The following is a 12673-nucleotide window of genomic DNA, read 5'->3' on the forward strand; positions in this document are numbered from 1 at the left end:
GGTGAAGGTGAAGCTCGTTCAGAATGAAGTCCTGTGCGAGCGGATGAAGAGAGTCCAGTAGCCAGGGGTGAGTAGAGATTAACTGCTGTAGCCTGGCTTCTACAGCGCGGTTAAGTTCCCCTCCCTCATGTTCGAGCCATAGGTTAATCAACCGTGAAACAGAGTCGATTAATTCCTCCCGAAACTCCTGGGAGGGCGCGGATGCTGCTGGGTCCATGTTTGGTCGGCTTGTACTGTCACGGCTGGGGCAGCAGTCGTGTTGTGGAGTGAAAGGAGGACCCAAATTGCAGGCAGCCGACTGATGATATGAGTGAGAGTTTATTTACAGGAGTGGCAGGGTGGCAAACAGGCAGTGAGGCATGACAATTAACTGAAGGAGACCTAAACTGGGATACACTAAATCACAAACCTGAAGTCATATGAAACGGAGAATGCGGAGAGACACAGATTAACGCAGAGATACACAGACGAGCCGACCACAGGCACCGACTGACACCCACTATATATACACACACAAACAAGGAGACCAGGTAATGACATACAGGTGGGAGCACAGCTGATTCTAATACACAAGACGACCTGAGGAGACAAGCTGAACACGATGACAACAGACACAGACCTTCAGAATAAAACAGGAAATCTAGAACACGAACCTTCAAAGTAAAACAGGGAACCCACAGGCTGATTTATAACACAACACAGGGACATGAACAGAGCACCGAGGACAGACACAGGTAGGTATGACAGAAACACACAACTCAGACCCCAAGAACAAGTACAGAATCAGAATAACTGGAAAGATGATAATAACAAACTCAAAGCGCTGGGTCACCGACCCAGGACCATGACACACATCATGACGTGAAGAATTTTTTTTTTTAATTATTATTTAAAAAATTATTTAATATGACAGCAATCTGCAGAGTGTTACAGACATGGCCCTAAAGAATGTAGCCTCATGGGCATTGTAGTCCGTGCTGCAGGGAGAATGGACTGCCATAACCGTTATGTGTCTGTGAGCGAGGGAGGGAGAAAAAGGAAAAGTGTGAGTTGTCATTCAGCAGAAACGGGAGCTGGAAGCATGTAAATATAATAATAACCACTGCAGCCAAGAAGAGTGCCTGACGAGCCCATTTGTAAGTAAGCTATTAAGACTCGACTGTACACTGTGTTCGTGTTTTCCTCCGGAAAAGCAAAGTTCACCCAGACAAAAAAGTAAAGCTAGTTTTCTGTTACGAGCCCGACACGAACCCGACGTATTAGCCAGAGGTCCCTTTACTACGTTTCGGACTTGTTTTATATACGCGTGGAATAGTTTTCTATATGAGATCACTACAAAAAGTGCAGCCTTACCTAATGTCCACCTGCTGTTACTCATTTTATATTAAGATTTAAAAATCTAGTTGGTATTGGTATGGCGAATAACCTTCAGTAATAGTAATAAATCCCACAGCAATAGTACATTCATGTAGTTGTAAAAAACATGATGATACATATAGTAATCCAAAGTATTCAGACTATGTTACAAATACATTTTGGGGCAAGTAATCTTTAATCTGTAATCTGTAGTGGAATACATTTTAAAAGTAACTTTCCCAACACTGTTTGAGGTGAACATAAAGAACAACTCCACACAAAGAGCTGACAAACACACAAACTCGTCTCTCTCTGATGAATCTGCTGATTTTCTATTTAACACCAGCAACATGTTTAAAATATAAAGAAGTAACAGATTAATAATTAAATCAAAGAAATGTTCCCGCTCTTCACTGCCTACTAGAGAAAAACAAAAAAATGTCATAAATAAAGACAAAAAAGTCTTGTATCAGTACAGAACATTGTGGGCAGTGAGTTGAATCTGAACTTCTATAATTTTACACATTTGTCATGTAGAAAACTGAGATTCTCATTTTCAGTTGGAAAGAAAACATCTGGTAGAAGAGTGAGAGTAAGTCTCCAAACAGGTTTTATCCTAAAAGCAGCACTTAATGTGCACTAACTACACTGTGATCATGTACAAAATATAGACTACATTTAAATACCACAGTACAGTCATGTGTCCACTGTGCAGCTGTGTTGATATAATGAGTGAATGATTTGAGCTTTTCACTGCCTGCTGTGTTTCCTCGACTCCTGAGCAAAGATAAAGAGTCAGTTCAGACCTGCAGTTGGTCCTCGTGGTGTTTTGAACTTGAATTCAGCCTGATTTGTTTTTCATGTCTTCTCCTCCATCATCAGTTATCAGGAGAGCAGACAGTCAAAGTACAAGAATTCAAACAAACACAGAGATTCTACTTACAGAGCAGACACAGCACAGATGTTTCCTTCATCGTCCTTCTCACTCATTTCAGCTTTTTTTCATTTCTCTCACTGACACCAAGTAAAGCCCGCCCTCTTCCTCTGAGCACCAGCTTTCTATTGGTTCAAAGACAGGGGCGGGGACTAAATTTAAAAATACAAGTGATAAAACTATTTAAATGTATAACTTTGAAAACAGTCACACACCTTTCACATTTATCAGATGAAAAAAAAATTGCACATTGAACCAGGTTGAATAACAACAACACACATTCATCAAGAATCTAATATGGGCGACAAGGCAAAGCAAACGTAGCCGATGTTTTACCTGATGGGTACAATGTTGGTGTTGAGGGGTTTCTGCTGCTCCTGCTGCTGATAGTGCTGGAGGGCAGGGCTGTGCTGATCTGAGACTGTAGACATTAAAAAGTCCACAGGAGAGATGGGAGCTGATTAAACAAGTTTTATGAAATAATAACAAAATGCAAAGATAGGTGACAGCGCTTGGAACCATAAGGAGACAAAAAACTGTGAGAAATAAACTCTGCCTGTGAATCACTCTTTGCTTCTCTTCCTCCTTCATCTCCTCATCCCATCTATCACTCTCCACTTTAACACATGTAGCAGTTGTTGGAGACGTTTTCCAGGAATGTTTTGCTTCTATAACATTTTTCTGTCATCATTTTTTTATAGATTAAGTGTAAGAGTTGTTAAGTGTGGATAATTAAATAATAGTTTATTGCAATAACAAGTTGTGCCTTGTTCTCAGATGGACAGCACTCTTTGTAATCCAGCTGCTGAGGGATCCACGGCCTTTAGTAGCCTCACACAGCTCCTACTGTTTCCTCCTCATGTCCTTACCAGCCATGTCTGGACAATGTTGTATCATAAGTAATAATCCCTATGCATAAAACACACACATGCACACACAGTGACATTTTAGACCTTCTTCAGAATACTGTATATAATATGGGCATCATGGTGCTGATCCAGAATCCTTACCTTATTATTTATTACTACAATAATAAAGCAATGAGGGAAAAAAGTTATAAATATGAAATAATGTATTCATGATGATTCCATTTATTTCACTATCCACCCTGTGCAGGGAGAAAACTTATTACATTTTTAAACTGTTGTAAAATCAGCATTTTGTCTTATTTAAAATATAAATCTAATATAATCTGTTTTTTAACATATGATCTTTAAAATACAGCGTGTGTTTTTTTTTAAAAAAAATATCATTATTAGAATAATCCATAATTATGCCTGTGCCTTCACCAGGGAAGTCTCAAATTTCCCAGGAATGGGTGGACCAAAGACCAGCTTTCCAGAGTCATTATTTTGTTTTAGGAGGGTTTTTTTTTCATTTTGTTAGACATGGCACAGTTGAAAGTAAAAGAAGACCACTCTAATTTGTCACATGTTGTCATATTTTGATATATTTGATTACTTTATATTGGTTATATTATATCGGGTAAAAATCACCCGGCACTAGTGATTGTCTTACTATTTATAGCGATAGTGTTCTAGGGTTAATAACTAAATTATTCAAATATTTGATGTATATTTGACTTTCTGTAAGGATTAACAGTGTGTTAGCTGTTAGCATGATTATCTACACATGCATGCACTCCCCTCTGCTCCATTTTTATAAAACATAAAGGAGATCCTTTCTCTGGAGCCTGATTCAAGAACAGAGAGCTACACTCACTTCTTGTTACTCCAAATTTATTCTACATATATAAGTTCACATCTCAAACATACAGGCACATTTCAGCAAGTCTTTGCAAACACATGTTATTGTCTGTAATTAGAGACACAGGTTTTGGTTAGTTTGCGATTCAAAAAAAAAAAAAAATCAGTGTTAAGTCTGCTTACAGTCACATTCTAAATAAACTCAAATAAAACAAACAGACATTAAACGTCAAAGAGAAGCTTACAGACACTGTGTGTGAACTCTGAGTCTTCAAGTTGTGTTGTTGCTGTGGGAGCACCAGTGAAGTTTGACCAGGAACCAACCAATCAGAGCACACACATATTTACAAGGTCAGACACACAAAACAAATGAATAAAGGAATATAATACTGATACATGTGCAACTATTTTAGCAAACAATAAAATAAACTACTAATACTTTGCAGTTAGAGGCCGTTCAGTTGTCCCTGATCACTGGATCCTGAGTCAGACTGTGATTATCTGTAATCTACAGAACTTCACAGAAACTCAGATTTTCAGTTCCAGTGAAAAGTGTTCACACAGGAAGAGACCAGCAGGGGTCAGAGGTCATGAAAGGTCAACGAAACTCAGACAGTAAAGAGTAAATCGTACTGCTGAGAGACAAATGTACCGGCAGTAAATACATTAGAGGGTTACCTAGGCAACCAGGGATGTGCATAACCATCTATCAGCTACAAAGTGATGCATGAACGATGGGATCAGTTTATACTTGGATGTAATTTTAGTGAAACAGCTGATTGAGGATTAGTGTTATTGAGGTTTTGTGGTCCAAAGCTCACACTCACATAATGAGGTCATATTTGATCTTATAAACAAAAACACTGATTCCAGGTCTGTAACACTGTTCATGGATACTGAGGGTAAACAAACCACACAGCTCACAAAGACAAAGAAAAAACTGAAATCAGATCTTGATTGAAACATTCAGGTGTGAAAATATTTCATAAATGTGTAATCTGAGCTCAAAATGATGTAACTACAGTCAGTGGAAACAAAACCATCAAAGTGAAAAATGTTCAAGTGTTTGAAAAGTTACAAGTTAAGTTTTTGCTGACAGCAGCTGTAGAGTTTCATTCTTTAAAGTGTTTTACTTTGAGATTTTCTAACTCTGAAAAACTGAACCTCAGAGCACAACAAAACCAGAGTAATGTCTCAGTGAGCTGTGTCACACTCAAAGTCAGAGCTTTCTGTGTCAGAAAGAGGCTAAATCACCATGGTAACTGATGGTGAAACATCACCTGGACGGGAGCAGGTCATGTTCAGAGTTTTGTTTTTAAGTCAGCTGTTAGAGCCGCGTTTTCACTGTGATGCAGATTCTCTGCTGGAGGAAATGTTTTATATGTGCAGCTTGTTAAACTGTAACTTACTGAAACCACCGAATGAAGCTAAACTGCACATCACACTGTCACAATGTACCTGTATTCATTTAGTGGAGACATTAGTGAAGTTATCAATGAGTAACGTCTCTGATTGGACTGGGTGGCGCTCACAGGGATCATTTTGCGTAGAAGAAAAGTCACATGATTCAAGAAACGCTCCTTTTCATCTGAGCGTGCTCAGAGCCTGAAGCAGAGAGCCAGGGTAACAGAGGAAGCTGATAATCACCATGGTGATACCTGCTGTCTCTGACTGCAGTTTCAGGTTTAGTTGAGCCAGCTAACACAAAGAAAGCCTGACTGTGTTGAAGCTGATTTGTAGTCACAGCCCTCTGGATGTTCCAGTGAACTACAGAGCTGAAATGTAAAGACTGTTTTTAAAGATGAAACTCGTCCACTGAGATGAGCTGTCAGCAAAAACAGAAGCAGCCATTAAAGATAAAAATGAAATAAACCTACAGTACTGTGGGCCTGCTGTCTGTGCTCAGTTCATCTGTTTCTGCAGGATTTTAAACACTGACAACACCCAGAACTCTGAACAGCAGCAGCAGACTCAACGCTGGAAAAACCTCTGAGACATTTAAACCTGATTTGTTTCCTCACTCTGTTGTTGTCTACTTTTGTAGATAAAAAAACCAACAACAGCAACAACAACAAGCACAGCAGGAACTGACAGACCAGCAATCAGTCCAACAGATCCATCCTCCTTCTCTTTGTCTTCATCCTTCTCTTGTCCTCCTGTGTGACCTGCAGGTGAGAAACAGGTGTGAGGTGTCAGCTGTCAGGTAGCTGATGAGTGAAGAACAGAACAGAATCCATTTCCTCTTCAAACTGCTGTCAGACACAGGGGCGGATCTAGAGAAATTTTCTTAGGGTGGCATGAGGGTGGCAAAGAAATCAAATGGGGTGGCAAAATCAAAGCCTTTTTTTTCCCCAAACACATATGCAGGGGGTTACATATGGTTAAAATGATTCAAATGCAGTAAGTATACACGTTTTTCATATAAATATAGTCTATAACTTAATTATTGTCTGTAGCCCACATAATTACACAATTTAGTTACATAAAACATGTGAGTTTTGATGTTATGTACTGTATAGCCTGTATAATAAATAAATATGTAGCCCAATAAGTATAAAATCCAGAAAGCTACACAACATGGGGCGGTTCATTTACAAGCACAAGTCTAACTTAAGTTTCACTGTTTTTTGTTAGAAAACAATCACATTGTTACAGCTTAAATTACACAAAATGTCAGAAATCTGCACTGTCATGAACAAAAATTTAAACCTAATTTTTCATGATTTGTTGGATTAACCCACTGAGGTCTGAAATACAGACCAGAAATACAGTACTTTTGAGTTTACGTTTGTATTTCACCCTCAAATTGTTTCATTTTATTTTTTTCCCCTTGCCTTGTTTGGTGTCATTCTTTTCAGCTCAACTGAATTTAGTTGTTTTTTGTCACTGACATACTGCATTAGTATTACTGATCTGAAATCACATAAAGAACTTAAAATCCTAGTAGTATTTTTTACTGTAAAAAAAACCACAGACATGTTGAGTAAATTTTTATAACTCGAAATGCAAATATAAATTGTACTTTTGTAAACATATACAACTATTTATCTAAAAATGCAGCCAATACACCTGCTGGTTTTTTTTTTCATTTTGTACAACCATTTAAAAATATTACTAAAACTAAAATGAGAGAACAATCAGGTGTTGTAATAAGATGCCCCACAAATGACGTGTGCCAGTAAAAAAAAAGTTTGTCCACCAAAAGACAGAGGAGAACAGCACAGGGATAAACCTGCAGGCCTGACAACAGCAGGTGTATCACTCCGCTGGTTTTCTACTTAGTGACAGTGTTTACGTTGCAAATGTGCCTTAGTGACATTCATTAGTGCCCTCACTGACACACAAGACAAAACAACGACTACACAACAGAACAACTACACAAGACAACACAATACACTAAGTAAACACTCCACACTAAACGTCACAAATCTCCCACATCTAAAAACTCACTCTCTCTCTCTCTCTCCCTCTCCCTCTCTCTCTCTCTCTCTCTCTCTGTCTCGCTGCCGTTACCGTCACTCCCAAAACTTTCCCTCCCCTTCTAAACAACCAAATCCCAAGTGTTGACTTTTTTTTTTTTAATTGGTCGACATGGTACATTTTTCCACCGATAGGAAAGAGGTGGCTTTTTTTCTTTATTTACTGTTTTCGCGCTGTCCTTAGAAAACGCTTAAAACACACACAAAAAAAGTGACGACAGTATTTAGTAAAAAGCGTGGCTTATATATATTATCATAACTCTGGATTTACTGGCCTGTAATTAAAATTTAAAAACTTTGAAGTCCGAACTTTCAATCTGGGCTGAAATAGAGACTCAGCGTGGCTGCAGCTTGTTGCTATGTCAGCTTAAAATAGTCATGTGATTTGGAGGTGCAGCGTGTCCGTGGACCACAGAGGGTTAATAACACTCACCTTCCTTCCATTTCCAGAGTGTAACATCCAACCAAATGTGCAAAATCCGAAATTCCCATGGTGTTGTTCAAAATGTGCTCTGGCACAATCATAAGCATCGCTTGTTACGAAAACAAGAAAAAAGCCGGTCCTGCAATGGGCTGAACCATTTGTTAATGGTGGAGGGGGGGAACACTATGCAATATATTCAGTTTTAGCATTTATATTCACTGTTGACTGTAATGCTATCTTATTTTAATAAACAACACTGTCATATGCAAAACTGGGGTGGCAAGGGATCATTTTAGGGTGGCACTTGCCACCCCATGCCACCCTTCTAGATCCGCCCCTGGTCAGACATTATCTACTGCACTCTGATCACATCACTCAGACCAGCTGCTTTCTACAAAGTCTCATCAACAACATCTTTAGAAACAAACATCAACAACCAGGAAGCAGCTTCACCTCTGATCACACACACACTCAACTCTACTCACTCACCTGGAGGAACAACATGAAGGTGGGTGCTGTTGATGAGCTTTATACCGTCTCCCTCTCTCTGGACAACACGACACTCGTATGTTCCAGTGTCATTAATCGTCACATCCTTCAGAATCAAAGACACGTCTCCATCCTTCATCTGTCTGTCCTGCAGATCCACCCGGTTCTTAAAAGATGGATGCTGGTCATCAAGAGGTCGACCATTCCGGTAAACAAACACACATTGTTCATCTCCCAGGTCATCTCTGCTCCACTCTACAACTATGATGTTGTCGTTTGGAGCTCGACATGTCAGAGTGACGTCCTGTCCAGACTCAGCTGTGATGATTTTCTGGTCTGAAAGAGGAAACAACACAGAGCAGAGAGGTTAAAGGTCAAAGTGCAACTGTTCACTTCTACAGCAGCCAATCAGAAACACACAATAAAAGATTGTCTTCTGTTATTAGATGATGATCTTTGATTGTGTCTCTTCTTGTGTCAGCTGCTCCCTTCAGGCGTCACCACAGCGAGTCTTCTCCTCCTCCTCACCTGATCCCGAGCATCTTCATCAGGGCTGATTTGTGACAGAAGGACAGCAGCAAGAGTGAAAGGGAAGGTTTAAAGATGGCAGTGAGCTGCTGTGATGTTTGCTTTGGAGACTCTGACACAAAGACAGGAGGCCGAGCTGAACATGTTCAGATTTTCATTGAGAGCAGAAAGGACGAGATTATGAACGAGTTGATCAGAGGAAGCTCAGGCTGAGAGGTTTGGAGACAAAGTTCATGAGAAAGACTGAGATGGATGAAAACATCATCTGAAACCATTTTGTGAACAAATAAAACAAATTTTTAGTTTTAGAATCTGTTAGTTTGATCAAATGTTGTTGATGGACGAGTTCATTGAGACTCTGGACGTCTGTCAGACTGAGTCACTGCTTTTATTGTAACAGCTGTACTGATGCTCCTAAATCTGGCCTCTGACACAAACCTCCAAACAGTAAGAATGAAAAAGAATAAAACCATTAAAAACTCTTCAAGCAATAAATAATCAAACCTGAAAAAGAAGAAAATCATCTGGAAACTAAACTGAACTAAACACAAAAAGTCCAAATGGAATAAAAACTAATGAGAAAATACAAAACTACAATAACTCTGTTGCACAAACAACAACATGTGCTGATAATAAGTGAACATAATGTGTGAGAGAAAGCAGCCTCTCATTATAAGACACTGTGAGTCTCTGCATGCTGCCTTTATGGAGCTACAGCTGTTTGTATACACTGAACAAAAAGCTTTGTAGCTGTATACTGACTCCTGACACTACAACACATCACACTGACACACACATTACACTTCTTTGTCTCTGTGCTGCAAACTGCACCAACACACACAGACTCCACCCAGCTTTGTGTCGATCGCAACACTGAATGAATCAGAAACTAATTCTTAGAGAAATATTATCAGCATGTAAACCAGACTGAGACTCTTTATCTCAGAAATAAACTCAGTTTAGTTTCTAACAGTTAAATCTCACCTGCAGAGACGAACAGGACAAACATCAGCGTGGAGCAGAGCGACGCAGTTACAGCAGACATGTCCGTGTTCTCTGTTTCTGCTGATCTGACTCTTAGTTTGTTCTAAATGTCTGAGTCTGTTGGTGTTTTCACTCAATAACTGAACCTGAGTTTAAACCTGAACACATCAGATTAAATTTAAGGTTTAAATAAAGCTAAAGCTGCTCGTTCAAACTCTTCCGTGTTGCATGAGGACGTGGCGTTAGTGACGTTTGGTAGGTTGGACTGAGGATGCGCAGAAATAAGTGCGTCACAACAAACGAGGTGAAGTGGAAAAGTTTTAGTGTTCAGTTGTTGAACGATCTCCACAGAACAAAATCAGAAGCTCTCATGTGTCGTCATGTATGAACAGTTTGTGTTGCAGTCGCTGAAGCAGGAGTACGTTTTGTTTCTGACGGCAGTTTGATTCTCGTTTCATCGTCACAAACAGAAAAACTGAATCAATATGAAAATAATTCTCAGGGAAATATTTTTACTTTGCAGCCAATACTTCATGTTTCATCTCAGAGTTAAATCTGACCTGCAGAGACGAACAGGACAAACATCAGCGTGGAGCAGAGTGACGCAGTTACAGCAATAACTGAACCTGAGTTTAAACCTGAACACATCAGATTAAATTTAAGGTTTAAATAAAGCTGAAAGTCCCTGAGGGTTAGAGCTGATCTGTTGTTCAGCTTCTCGTTCAAACTCAACATTTTTCGATTTAATGTCTCGTACCAAAGTTGCGCTGGAGTGACGTTTCATATGTTGGATTTTCTAGCAATGATTTCATGCTTCTTCTTCTTCTGATCTGTTGTTCATCTGCTGGGACGGACTCTACATCTTCCGACTCAACATCTCGTACCAAAGTTGCGCTGGAGTGACGTTTGATATGTTGGATTTTCTACCAATAATTTAATGTTTCAGGCTTTTCAAGGTTAACGTCCACTAGAAATGAAATTACATTTTAAATGAAGTCTCACTCGTTTTACAGTTTTTCTGTTGGTCTAATGAATAAAGTCAAAGGTCATGACCTCCTGTACAGCTGTACTGGAGAACTTTTTCCATCTTTGATTGTCTTTAAGTTGTGTTGGAGCCACAGAGAGCAAATATTTGTTCTTGATGGAGAACCAGTGTCCATAAATGTCTGCTTTGTATTTTGCTGCATAGATTAACATAACATCTGTAATCTATTATTTACTGAATAATATGGAGAATATAAACCAGAAGGTCTCAGATCACTTACTTATGTCAGAAGTTCAGCAGAAGTCTCAAAGTTTCTGCTCCTCATCATGATCATCATAACAAGAACAGACTGATGTGTCAATGCTCTGAGCTGGAATCAGATGTAAATCAAAGCACTTCATGTAAAACAGACGTGATCAGAATAATCCTGAGAAAAGTCCTGTTAGAAGTCTCTCTGACTGTCACTCTGAGACATGAATCAGAGAAAACCAGCTGTCACTGTCACGGCTTCAACAGAGAGGAGGAGCTCAGCAGTTTCACTCAGATTATTACCATAAAAGTCAGGACAGGATGGAGAGGAGGAGAGTTTACTCTGTGGAGGATGTTTGGACAAGATGTTGAAAATGGACCCAGCCTGTAATGCGTCATATGTATGACGCATGTCTTCCACACATTGTTATAACAAATGAATAATAATTGAATTTTAATAGGTTTGTCTGAAACAGGTCCCTCTTGTAAATGAGACACTGACTTTCAGTGGGGCTACCTGTATGAATAAATGTTCAATGAAAAATAGACCAAACTCAAATTTACTTACTTTTCGTGCTAGCTTTATATTTTACCTTGAAGCATATTTAACCTTTGGAATAATCTCTTACAGACATTTGTGTTATAAGATTTCCACTTGTGTTTACCATCCTGGTAGAATTCTGCATAAAGACTTCCATGAGAACCTCACCCTAAAAAGATGTTCAGACCTAAACTGTGAGAATGTTTCTAGTCACTGACTTTGACTTGACCATGTTTCAATAGCACAGAGGCGGAGGTTGGCATTAGCGCTCAGAGGTAACAGGTTCTAATTATCAGACACTGAGTCTGTGCATGCTGCTTTTTCTGTAGCTGCAGCTGTTTGTTGAACAGTCTTCACTGAGGTTCCACCCATCCTCTGAAATAAACAACACAGACAGGAAATCCCATCAGAGCCGTGCAGAGATGTTTGAAGGGGCGGGTGCTCAAAGTTAAAAAGGGGCACATAAAACACACACTGGGCTACATTGTTTTATTTTGTATTTTATTTTTGATATTTTAATGTTGGTGAATAAACATGTGATTGGTCTGCACCTCAACTCTGCCTCAAGCCTCCTGTTTGAACCCAGCCACTGTGGGTCACTCTAACAAACACGCTCAGACTTTTCCTACAAATCTGAATTCCTAAAGTCCGAAGTCAGTTCCTGCTGTGATGTTGAGCTTTGTGCAGGTGGTGATAATGAATTACGACCTTTGGAAAAAAGCAGTAAACAACCAAAGACTCAAAAGGCCAGAGGAATGCAGAATATGGATGAAAACTGTTGCTGAATGAACTTTGAACAGTGATTAAATTGATCAGTTCACAGTTTCCTAAGACCCCACCTGACACATAAACATAGACAAACAGGCACACACAGACTCAAACACACATTCCCTCCCTCATGCACACATATACAAATACTCAGCACTCACCCAACATGGAGACAAACAGAACTGAATACTGTAAACACACTCACACTCCCCAAACATAATCTACCAGGC

At 39.4% G+C, this 12673-nt stretch overlaps 1 protein-coding gene across 1 annotated transcript; it reads right to left on the reverse strand.

Moving 5' to 3' along the window:
* Positions 1–4014: 4014 nt before the first annotated feature.
* LOC120437674 (programmed cell death 1 ligand 1-like) lies at positions 4015–10119 on the reverse strand. Its single transcript, XM_039608194.1, has 3 exons — positions 9901–10119; positions 8389–8724; positions 4015–6161 (listed from the first exon to the last, which is right to left on the reverse strand). Exons 1-3 carry the CDS (start codon positions 9959–9961, stop codon positions 5995–5997), a joined length of 564 nt encoding a protein of 187 aa, XP_039464128.1. The 5' UTR covers positions 9962–10119; the 3' UTR covers positions 4015–5994.
* Between the last annotated feature and the right edge of the window lie 2554 nt (positions 10120–12673).

The sequence above is a fragment of the Oreochromis aureus genome, linkage group 3 (assembly GCF_013358895.1).
Source record: "Oreochromis aureus strain Israel breed Guangdong linkage group 3, ZZ_aureus, whole genome shotgun sequence".
In the NCBI taxonomy this organism is placed as follows: Eukaryota; Metazoa; Chordata; class Actinopteri; order Cichliformes; family Cichlidae; genus Oreochromis; species Oreochromis aureus.

What these genes read in the sequence shown, in the direction of transcription:
- LOC120437674 (XM_039608194.1), bottom strand. Translation starts at nt 9,961, where the DNA reads ATGTCTGCTGTAACTGCGTCGCTCTGCTCCACGCTGATGTTTGTCCTG. An exon ending in TGTCCTGTTCGTCTCTGCAG is followed by an intron (nt 8,725 to 9,900) that starts GTGAGATTTAAC and finishes TTCCTCTTTCAG; the next exon opens with ACCAGAAAATCATCACAGCT. An exon ending in CCTTCATGTTGTTCCTCCAG is followed by an intron (nt 6,162 to 8,388) that starts GTGAGTGAGTAG and finishes TCTCACCTGCAG; the next exon opens with GTCACACAGGAGGACAAGAG.